Source organism: Lissotriton vulgaris, chromosome 12 (assembly GCF_964263255.1).
Source record: "Lissotriton vulgaris chromosome 12, aLisVul1.2, whole genome shotgun sequence".
NCBI classification, from domain to species: Eukaryota; Metazoa; Chordata; class Amphibia; order Caudata; family Salamandridae; genus Lissotriton; species Lissotriton vulgaris.
Genome location: NC_141700.1, coordinates 662,926,226 through 662,945,970, shown reverse-complemented (window position 1 = coordinate 662,945,970; position 19,745 = coordinate 662,926,226). Strand labels below are relative to the sequence as shown.

The window sequence follows — 19,745 nt, the reverse complement described above, 5'->3', positions numbered from 1 at the left end:
GTCTAAAAGAAAATCTGTAACTTTTTTCGGTCTTACTCTTTCACCTTGAGGTATATGCATATGAAATAACACAGAGCTTAGATGAAAAATAAGTGCAATTTAAGTTAATCAATGGGAAATGCACTATCATACTTTATGAAAGCTCTATTAGTTAATGTACTACAGAAATCTGTGTTTGTAACCACAGAGCCATGGAACTGAGACATTTTTGGAGCAGAGGAGAAAAGTTAGGGGTATAACAAAGGGGCCTTTGTTATACCACTTTAAAAAGCACCCGATTCACAGCTCAGCTGGTAACTCCTTTCCAAAACCATTCAAAAATAATAAATCTGTGTCATCAGGAAGTGTCAACTGATTCCAATAATTAAAGCCAATACCGGCTTCCAAGCTCCCTTTACATTTGCAGACTGACCTGTTGTGTACATTTACATTTCATTCAGGCAGCAGGCACCCTGGCAAGAAAGCTTGTTTAGCTGTCTGCCTACTTTTGGTTACACAGCGCAGGATACTCCCTGGCTTACACCGCAGCTGAAGCATTTCAGCTCTTTGAATTAACTGTTCCGGGGCGGTGATCTTTTCTCAGAAAGTAGGGGAACTGTTTTCCTTTAATTAAAAAAGTATGGGCATGTTGTGCCCCTCCGATCCCATCAACTTCGACCACTTGGTCGAAGTCAGGGTTGGATCTACTAAAGCAAGAAAACTAAATGCCGCCCTCCTTGTTGCCGCCTTTGCTGTCCTTGTAGAGATGTGTCTCTCTTTTCATTTGGACCCATGCAGGTCTTTTGAATTCTTACCTGCTCTGGGACCTCTTCCCCCACCTCAAGCTTCTCCTCTTCTGTGCACTCCAGGAGGTTTCAAGGCTGTCACATTTTTTTGGGATGGTCCAAGCCTAAAAATGTGGCATGCCACCTCTCCTTCCACCACTGCCAGACTCAACTTTCTCCTGTGCCTTGCTCCACCTCTCTCCACAGTGATTGTACCAAATTATCCCTCCAGGTGAAATCTTTCATTCCTGTAGCACTGGGCGTTTAAGGAGACTTAGTTGTTCTCCTCATCATGAAGATTGATTCACAGAAATGCCAGGGCATCAAGGGGTGATCCATTGTCTCATCCTTGGTCCCACAACTCTATTTGCTTCCAAGGGGCTGGAGACAGGTCAAAGCGTAAAAATCATATACAATAAACAGGGCTCGGGCCACCATGTGTGCTTGCCACCGCCTGGACCTAGTGTCTACAGCAAGGGGGTCTCCATTAAAGCCTGGAAATTTGCCTCCAGGCTGGTGTCACCTTGTGACTTCTCGGGAAAGCTCCTTGTCTCAAGCCCAAATGCTCCTCCCGTGGCCCTTTGTAAATCCAAAGGAAGGGCGGTCGAAGTCCATTCAAAAAAGTATGGGAACTGTGATGATGTGGCAATGAGGGGGGAGGTGAGTGAGCGTGAAGGCGGAGTCATAGGTGTGGCTAAAACAACCAAAATAGTCCATAACATTTACGTTCTTTTACCTTCAGGTAACTACATACACAATAATACACAGCTTAAATTAAAAATAAATGCAAAAAACGTAATCAGTGTGAAATTAATCCTGGTTGGTGCAGTGTAGAATAGTGACTTATGTATGTTTATTGCTGCGAAGTCCCAGTCTAACAGGGAGCACTGTGAATATGTAAATCATTGTTTGAAACGTGCATTACTCACAGTATAAGATAGGCTTCTACGAAATGTGCAAAAAGATTTTAAGATAAAAAAATGATTCCAAAATATAGATCTTAGTAATACCCAGACTGTAAATAGTGCATTTTTGTTTCATAACGGTCTTTTAAAAGCACATACTTTACAGCTCAGCGAAAACTTCACTTGCAATACCACTCAAAAAGAATAAATATGTGTCATCATGAAGCTTCAAGAGATACCATCAAGTAAAGCAAATACCGGCTTCCAAGCTCCCTCTACATGTGCAGGTTGACCAGTTGTGCACATTTGCATTTCTTTCAGGCAAGCAGGGACTCTGGGAAAAGGCTTATTTATCTGTCTGCCCTTCCTTCGGTTTCACAGCACAGGAGTCTCCGTGCCTTGCACTTCAGCTGAAGCATCTCAACTCTCGGAATTAACAATCCCGTGGTGGTTCTCTTTTCTCCAAAAGTAGGGGAACTGTTTTGCTTACATTTTTTTTTTTTTAAGATGGGGTACGTCGTGCTCCTCAGATCCCACCCACTTCGACGACGGCCCATGAGCAGTGCTTTAAATGGGCCGGTACTCACCGGTACTGAGTACTGGCACTTCCGAAATGTCTGGCCCTCATTACCGGCACTTTTCTTAGGTCAGGGAGAGTACGGGTACCCTGATTGAGAGCAGAGCGGGCTCAGGTTACTTATCTCCTCCAGCTCGGGGCAGATGCCGCTCTGCTTCCGACTGAGCCCTTCAGTGGCTTTTCGCACTATCACTGCTGGCGATTACAGCAGCGCTCACTTGAATGGCCCCTGACTGCAGGGGTCTGAGTGGGCTTGCCTTGCGTCATGCTGTGATCAACAGTACAGGGTATAGCTAGACCCTGCACTGTTGATCGGGTGCACAATGGCTATTATGGTTAAAGTGTTAAGGCCCGGTTTGGGGGGCTTCCTTTATCAAGTGTGTGAAATGGGCTGGGGCTGCTAGTCTGTAATCCTGTACCATTTAGGGAAATGCACTGGCCGTACTAAAGTGTGCGGCAGTGTCACAGAATCCTCTACCTTCGCCAAAGCCGTTTTTTTCATCACTAATTGATGTTCCCTACAACTGCCAAACTGAAGATCGATACACTTATCAAAATAGTTCCAAACAGTGCCCTGCCAAGGCTTTGATGCCTACAAATTCAGCAGCCACATCCCAGGGGCGCATGGCTGATTGGACGTCCATGCAGGATGGGCAGAAGGAGCAGGGGAAGAGTACCACCAATAAAAAATTTGGTCCATATTGCAATTAGCCAATGAAAATTAATGGTCGGGAGACTAAAGTTCTGCCGAGTACGAATCTAATCCCATCACAGGGAATCTCAGCTGCCATAGGAGTCCAAGAAAACGGGGAGGGAGGCACCACAAAAAAGAAACTAAAAACCTTACAATAATGTATTCACCACCAGCAGCCTGCCCACATGTGGTGATGACAGGAGTTCCACCATTGAGAGATGGACAGATCGGGTCTCATGGGGATCTGAAGAGCGAGTGTCTAAATATGGGTGGGAAAGTTCAGGGGCTATCAAATATCAAAAGCCCACGACATTCTTCTTACCTGTCGAGTAAGGAGGATTGTTAGGGGAACGAAAGACCGCCCAGGTGGCTGCGTAATCATCAACTTTAGGAGCCCTGCTGTGGCCCACCAATTGTTATTCGATTTTCATTTTCATCAGGCAAGGGAGCCCTGACTTAGTACTCCATTAGCTGGGGTATTTTTAAAACCCCCTATCGGCCTTAGAGAGAACAAAGGTTCAATCCTGAATGACAATTATTCACTCCCCGCTGCACTTTGCACCTTCAGCCTTCATTAGGTGGTCTCCAGTTTAACGTGCCAGTAAACAACAGGTTTGGACCATGTTGACTGAATTAATGATGTAGAGTACCCTGCAATGGTGAGAAATGTTCTGTCGGTACTGGATCAAGTGGCAGCCCCAGCAGGAGCAGAAGGGTCCCACCCCAGTGTTGGCGTCTGAAAAGGATACTCCGTGTACAGCTATCTCTTAACCATCACCAGGGGAAGACACCACCAGGTCTACAACCTGAGAATCAGGAATTGTCCCGTGGCATAAACGGGGAGGGGGCAATGGGTGATCCCGAGACACCCCTAGAGGCGTCAAATCATCATGTAACCTTTCCAAGGAACAGCGCCCGGACACCTTTCTCCCCCCTGCTACGGATTGTGTCCAAGCGAGTAAAATGAGGCGTGTGAAATGGGCTGGGGCTGCCAGTCAGTAATCCTGTCCCATTTAGGGAAATGCACTGACCGTACTAAAGTGTGCGGCAGTGTCACAGAATCCCCTACCTTCCCTAAAGCCGGGTTTTTTTTCATCACTAATCACTGGCTTTGTATGATAACATGACTGACCTGAATACTGGCTCCATGGGTGTAAAGTTAACCCTTCCCATAGAGTAATGAACGGCAGGGAACGCTGCAGCACTCCAGGACTGAGCTCCTGGACAACTGGCAAATGGATTTGGTTGAGGGTAAGTTAAGACGAACATAGAAGGAAGGGGGAGGGATGACTGTATAGAAGTGAGGTGACAGGTGAAGTTAGGATTGCCACTTTTTTCACATAAAAATACCACATACGAGTTCTGAAATCGTGAATTGGCTTTGAAATTGCATTTTAATTCAAATGTGTGTACAGTCAAAAATCCTGTGCCTTTCTTAACTTTAATAATCTATATATATATATATATATATATATATATATATATATATATATATGTATATATATCTGTGTGTTTGCAGACCGGTGTGTCTATTTGTGTGTGAGAGAAAAAGGGAGAGAATCAGGACACTCTCAGGAGATGTTTTAAAGGCAATGGGTGGAATGCTTGTGTATTCATCTCAGCTTGTTTCGCTCTCAGTGTGTGTGCCCGCTTGAGAATATATAGTATGGTGCCAAACAACAACAAATAACATAGGGCATTAAGAAGCGGCAAATATAACAAAACAAGGAAATGTTAACATATCATCCTGTTTGGCTTTCATTTTGTGTAATGAATTAACCTGATTGGTTTACATAAACGCATTTCTCATGCGTTTTGATATGTGCTGCAACTGGGACAGAAGTCATTATGTATCATCATATCTTGCCCCTAGCCCCGCCCACTTGCTACACCTCTAACGCATTTAAATGAGTGCCTGCACTTCTTTTTTCCCATTTAAAGCACTGCCCAGGAGACTCCCCCACTCCTGACCCCTAAATACACCTGGATGCTCCTATTCTAATGCCCCACTCCCTCCCCAACCACCCTGTGTCACCGAAAGGCTCCTGCTCCCAAGTTCCCCTGTGTGTCCCTGTACACACCCGCTCTCTTCCCCCTGTCTTATCCAGAGTCGTCTGCTCTCTGGATAGCTATTGCTAACCTGCACCCACGTGTCACAAAAAGGCTCCTATTCGCCTGTTGCCTAGTGTATGTATCCCTGGAGACACCTACCATCCTGCCCCCCTCCACCCAGCGTCATCATGATTAGAGCGGCAGACCCTGATGCAGAGGTCTAGCCCGGGACCAGGGTTCAATGCCCCGCCTCGGCGGGTCTTGGGCTCAAAATTCCACGGACCTGATAATTCTCGCCTCGGTGCCTAATCCAATCATGGAGTCCCACTCTGCAACTCTGGGCAATAGCTTGCTTAATCTCCACAACGGCCCCCACAACGCTAAGGATGCCTGGCCTCCACCTTGGGGGTGCCCAGGAGTGGACGCCTCACAGGGAAAGCCAGGATGGGTTCCACAGCGGTATTCGTACAAGCACCTTGAGACCCTTGCGGGTGAGTAGTGCGCTATACAAGTATCAATTTACATTTAATAATAATATAATAATAATCCACATTTGTAAAGCGCGAACAATCACCCGTGAGGGTCTCTAGGCGCTGGGGGCCGTCAGGAAGATTAAGCAAGCTATTGCCCAGAGTCTCATGGTGCTCCTGGTCCAAGGGCTCAGGAGTGACCTAGGGGCCCCTGCTCTCCTAACCACTGTGTCACCCACAGACTCCTCCACCCCTAGCACCAGGGGAGACCAGGGTGCCCCTGCTCTCTTGCCCCCGTGACCCCTAGGGACTCGTGCACTCCTGCCCCCGCTGTCTGCGGGCTCCTGCTCTCCTACACCAACCCCCTTCACCCGGCCAATCAGAGGCTGCTCCAACCATGTCCCTGGGAAGGACCTTTGGTGACCCTGAAGTCTCTCGCCCCTGTGTCAGCCAGAGGCTCTTCCTTTCCGGCCCCAGGTACCCCCTGACTGCATACGGCGGTGCCCTGTAGCCAGGGCACAAGTCCTAAAAAAAGAAGTGGGGGGACTCTCCAAGGTAGGCGTGGTCACAGGAAGTGACATCACGACAGGAAGTGACATCACGACGGGACGTGACATCACGACGGGAAGTGACATCACGACGGGAAGTGACATCACAACAGGAAGTGACATCACATGACATCACTCTGTTTTGATAATTAACACACAAATAAAATTCATTGTCATTTAAAAAAGTCTGCCTACTTGGGGCGGATTTGCTGAGGCAGACCACTCTGTGTCTGCCATGCCCGGCAGGAAAAAATAACACTGCCCACCACTTGTAGGGGAAAATCTCCCTGTGGGTAGGAGACATTTTTATTTTTCCGAAACAAACCCTTACTATGGTAAGATGGCTAGTGTACAAGACTGAAAGCCTTAAACAAAATGTGCTGTGGTCCCGGATGGCAGTGTACCCTTAATTGAGCGAAGGTGACATGAACACATTTTCAAAATGCTACAGGAAAGTTTGACTGCAAGATTTTGTATACATTACAGGTTCCCAGAGAGGCTGCTTCCCACACTCGACAATGACTATTACACACAGTAGGGCTCCATATTCACGTTATTCTATCGATGAGTGTTATATGTTATCTCCCCACCTATTGTAAACTAGCGACTGTATTAAATAGTTTTGTCCCAGCTGCCTCTCTCTAGCTGTGGCTAGATTTATTTATTTTATTTATAAAGTTTTATATAGCGCAAACTTGATTCCGAAGGATATCAGAGCGCTTTACAATTTTCAGCAAAGGTAACAAATCAGAACATTAGTCTAACATTGGGAATCTTGGCTGAAGACAATGGAGCTGCCGGGGCATTAACTTGGGTCAACAAGATACATCTTTCGCCAGGCAAAACCTAAAAAAGTTCTCTTTTTTAGTAGGACTATTCTCTCCGTCCCGGGATGCTTTTTTCAAAGAAAGAAGTAGGGGAAAGGGCTGAAATTATTTTTAGAAGTAGGGGCACGCCGTGCCCTTCCGTCCCCGCCCACTTCTACCGCTGCCTACCAGTCCTGGCTGTTTAGTGAACAGCAGGTTGCAATGTGGGACTTGTAGTTTAGATGGTTTGGTTTTTTGGTTAGTATTAACTCAGAGATCCACAATGCAAAGTGCTGTTACCAGGGCATTAAGTGGGATGAAAAAGGTGGAGGGTCTTTACAAGGCGTTTGGCCAATAGAAGAGGCGTGGCCTATGTAAACTAAAATCCTCTGAATCGCACAGCATGGTCTCTGTTTGGTGCCCGAGTGCCTCTCTGTCAAGCCCACCGGAATTATGCGATTATTTGGTGAGTTTAAGGTGGCTGGGATTTCAGACCATTTTAAGTGCTTTCTTCAAAAAAATCACTTTCCTGTTCTATGTTATGTTATGAATAAGCCCTCAGTGGCCTCAGACAAAGCAGCCCTGTGGAAAAACTCACCCGCTTGGATGCTTCTAAACAGCTATAAAGAGGGCCACTGGAAATATGCGGAAGGAGAGGGCAAAATTAGGCGGCAGGGAGGGCAACATTATGTGACAAGAATGGGCAAATTATGCAGTGTAACGCGGCACATTTTCTGATAGTATTTCTTCATTATTTTGTCATTTTTACACTTGTTTACACTGTCTGGGCATAGGCTGCACCTCATTAGTACCCAGTTTAACACCCAAACATAGCAATAGGCAACAGAAAGATGACCAGCCCAGCTTTGCAAAGGGCCTTTCACCGCGCAGCAACACGTGTCCCTTCATTTTAGTAACTTTTGAACTGTGTTAGCTAGATTTTTTTTCTTGTTAAAATCTACAGATTATGCAGCAGTTGCTGAATTATGTGGCAAATGCGGCAGATCCATACATATGCAAAAAACATTGTGGCCGCACAACGCATAATTCCAGTGGCCCTCCCTTGAGACGGGTTACTCTCTGTGTAGGAATCAGAGGTTCGTGGGCTCTGCTTTCGACCTCACCCTGCCCCTGCACAGCCCACCCTGGCCCGGAGAGTGGTTCTGTCAGGTGCTGTCTGTGCAGGGCCTGCTAGGCCCACCCAGATGTCCCCGCCCTGCACCTCTGCCCCTGAGGGTACCCTGCCCAAAAGCAAATCTTGCATCTTTTTAACCAACAGACCCGATCCTCAAATGTCATTTCATAAAATGTGTCTTTAGGGCTAAGCTTAAGTCGAGGAGATCTAAGCGCATAGTTTAAGGAAATGTGTTGCGTCCGCACGTGTTACAGTTCTATTTTTGATGAATTGCAATCCTTTGCTTTCTGTACGCAGTGATTTTAATTCATTCTGCGTTATAACTTTTCAAGTTTCCAGCGCACTGCACTCGGTTTCCTCCCGGCCTTACTTTTAAACATAGGCGCGATGCTTTGTGCATTCCAGTCTTTGCAGATCGCACGTAGCATCTTTGGCTAGAAACGGATTTAATGCTTTCGTGTGCCCCTGTCTCAGCATACCAAGCCGGTGGCTGACGCGGTTTTGATTTAGCAGGGTGGACGGCGTCCACCCTGAAAAACCCTCGGAAATAAGTGGGGGGATGCCGTCCACCCGCGTGGTACCCCGACTCGTGCCCTGCTTGTAGCATTGTGTTATCTTCAGCCCCTTCCCGTGGCGGGCAGTGGTCAGAGATGCATGTAACCCTGAATCTGTGTGTGAAGTTGCAGCCCCTCTCCTAGCCAACCCTCCAAAGCAGGCGTGCGGTCCCGCCAGAGGTCGGCACCCTCTCACCTGCCCGTCCTACCCCCGTCCCTGTCCATGTTGGTACGTTCTGCATTCAACCTAGCCGCTCACCTGCCAGTGCCACCCTCCGCCGAGGGGCGCAGCCCTAGCCACGATATCCCAGTGATGCCTTGCTGCCTGCCGGGGCGGGGGCAGCGGCAGGAAGCGCTCTGGGAGGAGCCATTTGACAGCAAAGGGGAGTTTCCAGCTGGCTCTGCGCAGCTCGTCACCGGCCGAGCACAGTGATTCCCCTGCAGCAGGAGAGCGGAGAGGCAGGGCCCTGGCAGCAGCAGCAGCAGAGCGGCAGCGAAGGGGTTACAGACTCTGCCAAGCCAGGGAGGGACCCACTGCTAGCGCTGCTCTCTGCACAGCGGACCGAGTCCACAGCACTGCCCGCTGCACCCACCGGCTCCCGTTCTCTGAGCCGCCACCGACTCCATCCATTCTGAGACCCCCCCCCCCCCGCCCGGACCATCCTCGGCTGATCCGCAGCATCACCCGTCCGGGTAGGATCCTCACTCAACCAATCCATCCATCCATTCATTCATTTATCCATTCACTCATCGAGGTTGGACAACAACCCCTGCTGACACCTCAGCTGCCGGACTCTAGCGCCGCTACAATGGCTACGAAGATCGACAAAGAGGCGTGTAGGGAGGCGTACAACCTGGTGAGAGACGACGCCAACGCAGTGAGCTGGTAAGTACCTGGAACTCGGAGATTCCGTCTTTATGTATTGATGCTTTGTAGGTTCGGGGTCTTAACATCACGTTCTTAGCGCAGCCACGCCCTCGGGCTACAAATGAGCAACTAGACTGTTATATAGTTTCTTCGCATAACTGGCATCCTCCATTTTTATATAGTGCCTGGTATTGACATTTATTGTTTCTAAGCGCTGGACGTTTTTTTGCAGAGAGGTGGGTTTGGCATAAGCTGATGAAGCTCTTTGTACCAGATCACACGCCCTGGTCAAATGGGTAGCCGGGATTGGAGATTGGATTCCCCCTAATGTCAAAGTTGTCAATTTGACTGCTTTGATTCCCACAGACACAAAGGTGATACAAAATATTTCAACCGCGGAACACCCAAAAAAGTACAACAAATTAGTTTACAGAAGTGTTTTCATCAAATACTTCGTGACCAGGAACCCAAGGCCCCGACCTCACGCCCAACTGCTTGTTCTGCACAGCGAGCGCGGAAAAGTATCACAGTTTAGGTACACGCCGATGTTGCCACCTCGCACAGCCGCACCCTTCTAAGCTGAGCTGGTAAACGGCGCCCGAGGGCAGGGCGCGTGGTGGAGGCGCGGACCGAGGGGTTGTGTCTCGCGTTCTAAGGCCGGCATTAGAACTTGAGAAAAAACACCCCCCTGAATCACCGAATTACTGTATCGCCCCTCTGCCTTAAATACCATTTAGCAGATTCCAACTGGCATGTCTATAATCTGCTCTCATGTAGGCCGATCTAAGTACAGCGCTTCCTGCTCTTGCTACAATAGAGGTCTCTGCTTCTTGGAGCTATGTGCACTACATCACATACCATCATATTTATATAATGTGTTCTATAGCGTAGCTTTGCTGTCTTTGTGCTCCCCATGTGTAAATACAAGAGCTGTAACCCCCTCCATGTACAATTCTCCCCCCCAACTGGCACTAGTGTGGACACATGTTCTTTCTCTCCCAAGGGTCACGTTCAAATACGAGGGCAGTACCATCGTGCCGGGGGAGCAGGGCTCGCAGTACGAAGAGTTTGTCAGCAGCTGTACAGGTGAGGTCACCTTTTGATTAACACACTGAGGTGAAATCATGACGTGGTTTTCTGTGTCCGGTTATTGTGGGACGTGCTCTGTGTGTGTGTGTGTGTGTGTCGTATTAACCTCACGCTTTTCTCATTGAGGTAACCTCAGTCTTGTGTGGCGACTTTTTTTTTTATCATTGAGCTGGTTCGCCCTCCGAGACTCCTTCTGGGCACGCAGCATCGTTTTAGTGGGTCGGACTGCCCCCGCCACCAGGAAATAAAATATTAATTAGACGCATTGTTGGCTTATTTTATTGCCGTGAGAGTCAAAAGATTGCGCATGCTGTAAACTTTATTCGTATTTTACTGAAGGTCTAAAGGACATTGTGGTCTTGAAATTGCATTATCTTCAAACACCCTGTACTCTTGTCCGTACCAAATCTAATAGCAGCTTTGTGGCCTAGAAACCTTATGCATCATATAGCGCCTTCATACATATTCGTAGCCATCTATAAGTATTTATTGATGCAGTATTTATTTATTTGTTGATTAATTAAAATCATTACAATCAAAGATAGATACAAGCAACCAACATAAACAAACCTATACTATGCACAAAGTTATTATCATCTTAAAATGATCATCTAAAATTGCATTAATACAGTCAATTCCATAATAATATTAAAACGTTTAAACAATGATTAAAATGCAGGTATTAACCATCTATAAGCTTTCCCAGCCTAAAACATGTAGACGTGTATATGTGTCATTGAACCTCGTGATCCTTGTAGGTTATGTAGCGGGTCGTGAATTGCGAGGCTCAGAATGGGGGAGGGGGTGATTTATAGGTTTGAGGGCTTCCAATCCGAGGAGGCTGGACGAATGGTTATAATATCGTAACTATTTATTTGGAATATATTTCATGTGCTAAATTAAACAAATGTGCGTGTTATCAGCGTCTTATTATTAAGTATTGTATGGGTACTAAAATAGCGCTTTCCATACCCCTTGCGAGGCCTAGGGTGCTTTCGGATAGTTTCATAAAGCGCTACACGGCTCTAACCGTCTGAATATGTGTGCTGCGTGGGTGTGGATGTTGGATTCAAGTTGGTGGACTGCCAACTCCCCCAATATTCTTCACATGAACCCCCATAGGCAAACTGGCCATTCTGGGCGAGCTAGCCAGGCCTGTTTCCTGTTTCTCTGCCCTTAGGACAGGACCCAGAGCACCCCTCGGCCTAAAAGCGCCCCCAGGGCCCTGTCTCCATGTTTCATCTGTCTGGAAGCCTTTTGAGTGATCTGGGGTCCCTTTACTAGGTCTTAAATCGGGGGTGGTCCACATAGGGCCAACTGGGCAGACCCATGAAGATATTCAGGTAAATAAAAATCCCATGCAGATTAATTTTTATTAAAATGTATTTTATGTTGATATCCTTAAAAAATCTGCCCACTGATCCCGGCTCTCCTTACCCTATGTTGGACACCCCTACCTTAAAGAAACAGTCCATCATCATGAAAGAGGGTTTGGCCCGAGGTCAGTATGGCACAATGCCCTCTTGGGCTGCTGCTCAAGGGTGTCATAGGCCCAGCCACCCTCTTTGTCCACTACAGCCAGACACCCAATATTTCATTCAAGATACTTTTAACTGGGCCTAGATATATGGGTATTATCCACCGATTACAAACATTGGACTGGGCCCCTAAATATCTGTCTATGCCTGCTGCCTCGTAGACTAACAAAGGCCCAGTAAAGAGCAAGGGCCCTCAATGGGTGGGGCCCCCAGCAGAGCAGAGGCTGCTGGGTCCTTGAGGCGTGTAAGCACCTAAGAGTGTTCTCTGTTATTCATTAGGAAGAAAAAAATTCGATTAACCCCTCTTACGAATTGCACAGCTATTTGTAATCATTTGTTCTTCAAAACATACATGGAGGGTGGTGGCCAGTTCAGGAAATTCACTAGGGGGCACGACTTGAACTCTGGTTATCTTTCACTCGCAAGATAACTCGAAAGGTGTCCCCTAAAACTACATGTGCGGTGATTTTAACATTTTTTGTTACCTTTCCTCACTTTCTTGTTTTCAAGATTGCTTTCTATGAAATTATAACGCCTTCATGTTTTAATTCCATTAAGTATACAAAGTGTCACATGGCCACTTTGCTGGAGCACACTGTGATTGTCTGGAAAACTAAGCGCCTCGAGGCTTTTTTCGATGGCTTTGTTAGATTAATAAGTAACAGACCACATCATATACTGACCAAGGCTAGACTGGTGAGCTGTACAGACTACTTACTGTGTGTACATAACTAAAGTTAATAATGCCAACATTTACATATCACTTGCCACCGAAGCCTATACACCCAGTGGCGCTGAAGGTGCACATCGTGACACACTTATTAATACAAGATCACAGTTCTTGTGTGACAGTGTCATTTTTCGACTTATTGTAAAGGACAGAACAGGGAACTTGCTTGTGCACAAAAAGTGAAATGCGCCAAAAACTCCAGTGTAAGGAGTGGGAAACTTGTCTCCTCAACCAGCAGAGTGTGAGTTTTCGTGTACAGCGCACATTGTGATCTGAATGTCCTCAAGGCGCTTGGGAGAATTTAGGGCTTGGATATTTTTTTTTTACAGATAGGAGTTTTAGGGTTGAAGGGTCCGAAGTTGGGAGTTCTACTATACTAGTCTATTGAGCTCTTCTTACCTACCAGCCTTTGCACCTTAAAGCCACTCGGGCAAGACCTTGGCCTCTCAGCTGAGACAGCCAATATAGTGAGGATTGTTTGGGGCTGGGGTAATAACATAACATAAGTGCATTTGTAAAGCGCACGTATCACCCAATGGTCTCAAGGCACTTAATAACAGATGTATATTGTTACCCAACTCAGTGGTACTCATTTTATCAACCTCAGATGGATGAAAGGTTGAGTGGACCCACCGGGATTAGAACCTGTGACCATGAGGTGCACAGCCCCCTACAGTGGATGCATTAGTCCACTGCGCCACCAAACCCGGCTAATCTAGGAGAAGATGAAAGAATTAACCAATAGGCCAAGCCACAAGGGATAACAGAGTGGTGAGGGCCACGCCCATTTCCAAGTCACAATCTTGCAAGTTGCTGGTCCTTCTTTAGAAACCCCGGCGACTACTACGGTGGCAGCTGAGGCGATCAGGTCCCTTTGAGTAGTGATTGGGTGAGGTGTTAGTGATAGGCTAAGGCCAGGGCCACTGGAATTATGAGACACGTGAGGACCAAACTATATGGTAGGGTTGTCTAAATTATGTGGCAATAAAAGTCAAATTGTGGGGCATAATGCGACACATATTGTGGTCGTACTCATTATTTTGCTATTTTTTTTTAAACATCTGTTAACACTGTCTGGGCAAAAGCTTCACCATCCTCATGACTGCCGTCTGACTCCTAAATACAGCAACAAGCAACGGAAAGATGATCAGTCAACCTTTGCACATGGTGCTGCAACATGTGTTACCGCGTATTTTGTAACTTTTAATCCGTTTGAGCTGGAAATCATTTTTTTTTTGTAAAAATCTGCAAATTATGCAGCAACTAATGGAATATGTGACAGTCACAGCAAATCCACAATTGTGAGGAAAATGCCACAGCCGCAGAACTGCATAATTCCAGTCTCTGTAAGGCGTGTCTGTCCTTGCTCAGGCAAGCCCTTCAGTGAGGGTTGGAGCTGTGTGCTAGAGGCTGCTGAGAATCCTCGCACTGCTCCTGGGCCCCCATGAGCACACTCGCCCAATGCGGCCTTTTTAATGTTGGCCAACGGCACGTTGCATGCTGGGACTTGTATGCTCATAGAGCTATATGAGCAGCAAAGTCTCAAGTCCCAGCTTGCAAAGTGCTGCCGCTAAAAAGCCATGACTGGGTGAAGATGCAGCCGGTAAGGTGGCAGCAGGAGGGTGTGATCTTCAGATTTTCCAATCAGGCTGGCATATAATGCTTAAATGCATTATACGACAAGCGGGTGCATGAGATGGTCCAGAGAAGCACTGGAAAGAGAGAGGAATGCAGATTGGTAGGAGTACTAAGTGACAAAAGACAATATTTTGTGAAATAAACAACGTTTTTGAGGACTTTCAAAATGGAGAGGGAGAGAGTTTGTGGGTGTTTTTGTCATGTGAATGTAAAACTTTGGGGTGAAATCCGACAGACACCTCACAATACCCGAATGAAAGAACCTGTACCCAACTATCTATCAGATAGAACATTTATTAGGGGGGTGGAACACCCCATACACCCTTCCTGAAGCTGTGCCACTGGATGGGAGCAGTGAGCAGCTCTGGAGACAGAAGGTATAAAAGGACTTTAGGACAGAGTGGGGAGCCCTTCCCTTAGTTACTGCGTGTCCGGAGGCTTCTACGGTAGGGAGTGACACAGGTGCTAAAATATATGATTATTTGTAAAGCACATAATGGCTCATGGTGCTGAATGACACATGCTTATTGTTACACAACTCAATGATACTTATTTGATTGACCTCAGGAGGATGAAAGCATGAGCAGCCTTGTAAACGTAGGATCAAACATAGACCTCTGCAGCGAATAGTTTACTATGCAATGCCATAGGACCCTCATCTTGTGCAGTAATGCATGGCTGTCAAAGAGCACCTTCTGTCATGTAGCACCTTGACCCAGTCCTGATTTATGAGCCAACAGAACTTTGTATGTTGGAATTTTTGAGTCCTTACTTATTGATGAATTTGAAACAAGTTCCAGAATGCAATGTGCTACCAGTGTTTGGGGATTGTTAGAACACAACAGTGCCTGTCAGGCACGGCTGGTACAGGTAAGAGCGGTGGGGCGGGGAAGTCGACATACCATGGGGTAGGGAAAATAAAATGTTAATAAATAAAACCACTTACCTTGCGCTCGCCGCATCACGGGGCCTGGACTGCCGGTGTATTATAAGTCATTATTGCACCGCTTGAGAGTGCCTCCTTTGTAGAAGGCAGGAACCTAACTATATAAAACATCTCTTTGTAACTGATGCGTCTAATTGTCAGCCAGTTGTTGGAATCCCATTCTTAATCAAAACCTTGGAAAAAATAGTTATTGTGCACATGTCACCATACTTGGAATCTCATTGGAAGATATCCTGCCAGGCAGGGCCAGACTGGCTGTAGCGGGCACCAGGCGTTTTCTCTGTGGCCCACTAGGATGGGTCCGGTTTCGGGCCCGGGGGGGGGGGGGCATTTTTGTTACTGGGGCCAGTTTTGCAGCATCGGCCCCTGTAACTAAATCGGCTAAAACGGGCCCTGGTAGACAGTTCGGCCACACCTCACCAGCCTGGGGGCCAGCCGAGCAGTCTGTCTGGGCCGGTTTCGGTTCCCAGTCCGGCTGTGCTGCCAGGCTTTCATCCTGGAAGAAAGAGCGAGTCACCACTGGTGGTCGAGAGAGAGAGAGAGAGAGGATTTTGAGGAGGACGGACCAGGGTGCATCATCACTGTCCCTCTAGGAATTGGAAGGACACTCATTATGATGCCCTAAATAGTTTGGACCTTGTTCCGACCTGACTTTGTTCAGAGCACACATGCACTTGAGTGATCAGTCATGTAGTGACATCCTCCCCTGTGGAGTTTACACGTATAGTTACTTGAAAATCTGGTTATGGAGGGTTAGCTCAATGAGCTGAACATCCCTCTAGGAATAATCCGGCAAGGCTGATAGTAAGGCCAACTCGCATATCCATGCTTCCGAAGGTTGGTAGAATGAGTATCACGAGTGAGCAATAGTAAAATCTGCTACTTACAGTGCTTAGAAATGGCAGGAGTGCAATATGAAGCACTATATAAAAAAAGTTATTATTTAATACGCCTTCCATGAAGCCTTTAGATGATATACTACTACAGAGTGGCGTAGGTTTCATGTATATGGTGCGGTTACCTTAAAGCAGGGGTCTCCAAACCGGTCCTGGAGGGCCGGATCCATGCCAGATTTTTAAAATAACTACATGTATCTCAATGGGGATATCCCAAAAATCTGGCATGGATCCGGCCCTCCAGGACCGGTTTGGAGACCCCTGCCTTAAAATGTGAGGTCACTTGGTTTTGTGCTTTGTGAGTGAATGACCTTGGGGGCACTTGTGACCCAGCTCACCTGATCACACTTACTATACTCGCAGTCTAGGTAGATTTCGGACATTCCAAGTTGAGATGGACAGGGCAGTAATGGCAATGCCCATTATTAGCTCTCGGTTGGACTATTGCTATGATATGTTTATGGGAGCTGTAAAGAAAATGCTAGGATAGCTGCAGCCGAGTCCAACCATGGAGGCTAGCATGGAGTATTACCACCACATTCTCCTGAGCTGCATGAATTGCAGTGGCTCATATGGACGGACACATTCAATTTCGGCTCTTAACCCTTTCGGTGATGATGAGTCACGGTTGGCGTGTGCTGATGACGGCTGGGAGCCGTCATGACCACGCCCGCGATAGAAATGTCAGCACTGGCGCAGAATTCCAGCCGCAGCCAGGGTGTTAATTGCTTTCTACAGCATTGTTTATGGGGGGATGGTCCAAATCCTGAAAAGGTACAATTCAGGATGACATTTACAGACTCACTACTGGTAGATGGATGTTGTAGGTGGAGTGTGCAAGATTTTGAAATACCCTTTCAGATGAGCACGAGGCAGGTCAAGAGCACAGCCCCTTTCAGCAAATTTCCAAAAACATGGCTGTTCAGCCAACCAGTTCTTCAGATGTTGCACGAGCACCAGGTTCCCTGTGCAGGTGATGGACTAATGGGCCAGAAATGGCTTTGGCATCAGACATAACATGGGTCTGCTGGCTGCTCCACGTCAGCAGGGGCGTAGCTTCCGGGGGTGGGTGTTAGGGGTGTTACCACCCCCCTTAATAAATGTGTTATTTAATAGATAGTTGGGTTGGGGAGCTTTCAGTCAGCTCTGCTAAGCTGTCTGTCAGAGTTTATTTGGGGTTTTTGAATACTCTGACAAAAACAAACGCACACACACTCTCATCTCTGTTTTTTTGCGGGTCTTAAAACATGGTTATTTTACAAAATTCTGTGTTTTAAGAATCCCTCACAATCAGCACCCCTTTCCCATGGTTCTTAAGCCCCCCTCATGCGCTGCTTCCCATATAATGAATAACATGATATGCCAGCATGATTGTCAGAATATCTGAAGCTCCCCCTCCCTCCCCCAGACTTGCTGACCAAGCTACGCCCCTGTGCATCAGGACACTGTCGGAGGCAACAGAGGTAAAGGTATGCCTGCAGCTTCCACAGGCAAGCTATAGTTTAGAGGTGCCACAGGGCCATGTTGTCAGTGCTGCACTTTTCCTTTTACAAACCATTGCCATCAGTTGAGTTAGTCAAGTCCGAAAGATAGTGTGGACATGGTGCAGGCAATATCAGGTGGTGTGCCAACCGGCGCTACTTTCATCTGCACACAGTACCACATTTTGTTCTCCAATATGGTAAACGGAGGACAAACACTCATCCATAGTATGTGGTAGGCTTTGTCATTGAGCCCTCTCCTGTACCAGTGTATCTCCCATAGTGGATTAGTAGTGATCACTTCCTAGTACTAGTTGTACTGAAGAAGTGTGCAATACTGTACTGCTTTCATGGAGATCTTTCAATGTTCTTGCTACCTTTGCTGTTCTTCATAAGTAAACTGCCCTCTTGTTCTCCTTGGTGTGGTTGTAGTCCCGTAAACTTGCCTATGAAATAATTATGCAACAGTATGAAATAGCAAACTTTAGCTTGCCCCTTACCAGAAGAATAATAATTCTGTTTATTTTTTTATACACATCTTCATGTCTCAATAGAAATGTCAACATGACTTTGTGCTTCTTAAAAGGGTCATCCAGCAAATTCTGTCACAAAGTCACCGGATGACCCCTCCGAAGCCCAAAAAACGTTCAATGCAATCATCATTATACTCAGTCGGACAAAGGTAAAGCCGTCTGGTACTTGCTTCCTGCTGTATCCCACCTGAAAAGGCGTAAGAGGCAGGTGGTCACTTAGTAACCTATCTTCATCTGGTGACTCCTGTTATAAACCTTGGTTGTCTTGAGTTGTTTCCTTAAATTGAATGGCAGAGGAGACCTCTGGTGTCATGGCAAGCTTGAATTACTATAACACAATTTATCGTGGCCTTCCCAAGAAACTGATTGCCAGGCTCTAAAGGCTTTAGAACCAGGCAGTCTGCATGTGCCTTAACCTCTGTATGTGTGATCATGTCAAGCCCGCACTGAAAGCACCTTACCGGTAGTAAGGAGATAGGATCTGGATCCTATTCAACGACCTTTCCACGTTCCACAACATGTACCGGGGCAGAGGACCAGAATACCTGTGAATATATATATATATATATATATATATATATATATATATATATATATCTATTCTTCATTCTCAGTGTCTGCCATTTTGATCAAGCAACGCTCCTTCAAGAGGCTAAAACTTGGGGCAAGAGTTCGAGTCCAGAATTTGGAGCAACCTCAATCTAAGATCTGAACCCAACCAGAGGCGGATTAGAAAACATCTGAGAACTGAACTTTTGAGACTTACCTGTCCATCACCTCTCTCAGGGATGTGGGCCAAAGAAGTCTGGACACGGTTACAAGTCATCCCATAACTTGAATATCTTCTTTTGACCTTTTTTATGTATAAATTCTGTGACCCTCATCCGCCCTCTCAAGTAACCTCTATACAAAACTGCTAAATAAATAAACATGTGCAGGCTGGACTGAGGCGCAGGCTATCTGCAGACAGTGTGCCCACCCCTCTGTAGGAAGTAGCTGATTACTAACCTTGCAACACAACAATAGTTGGAAAGAGAATTTCCTTCCCTTTTCTATTTCCTGCCGACACCCAGTGTGGACATTCTCTCTTGCCTCCTCTTCAGGCCTGTGTTCCAGCAGTGAGGTCTGTCCTTCCTGACGCATTCCGTGTGTGACCCCGCGAGCCAAAGAAGAAAATGTGATGACGTGGCACTCACTGTCTGGGTGACAACGTGTTCCTTAATCTCCAAGGGCCTTGCCACTGCTAACCTACATTGTTATCAATCTGTTATCACAGCCGGTGCAGAGACCCACACAACCCTGGATTTTGCACATCTGTGTGCAGTAGTGCGCGTTAAAGTACCCCGTAATCGCGATATTGCAAGTCACTGAGGAGTCCTGTGACCACAGAGAGTGCTGTTAGCTTTATCTACAACACACAGTGCAAAACACAAACGGATGAGTGGGTTTAGCTCAATAATAGCAATTGTTTATGAAGCCCATGGGAATTATATTTTTGACCTTGAAAGGATGACCTAAAAT

At 46.7% G+C, this 19,745-nt stretch overlaps 2 protein-coding genes across 3 annotated transcripts in view; one reads left to right on the top strand and one right to left on the bottom strand.

Moving 5' to 3' along the window:
* The window catches only part of KLHL36 (kelch like family member 36), a 77,153-nt gene extending 68,257 nt beyond the window's left edge, over nucleotides 1–8,896 (bottom strand). The window contains exon 1 of one of the 2 annotated variants that reach the window (XM_086945844.1): nucleotides 8,765–8,896. The gene's annotated coding sequence lies outside the window, so the exon portion shown is untranslated. The remainder of the gene's footprint in view (nucleotides 1–8,764) is intronic. The other variant, XM_086945845.1, reaches the window with a different exon arrangement.
* COTL1 (coactosin like F-actin binding protein 1) overlaps nucleotides 8,821–19,745 on the top strand; it is a 76,650-nt gene continuing 65,725 nt past the window's right edge. The window contains exons 1-2 of the mRNA XM_086945846.1: nucleotides 8,821–9,391; nucleotides 10,377–10,459. Coding sequence (XP_086801972.1) covers nucleotides 9,315–9,391; nucleotides 10,377–10,459 — 160 coding nt within the window. The 5' untranslated portion in view covers nucleotides 8,821–9,314. The remainder of the gene's footprint in view (nucleotides 9,392–10,376; nucleotides 10,460–19,745) is intronic.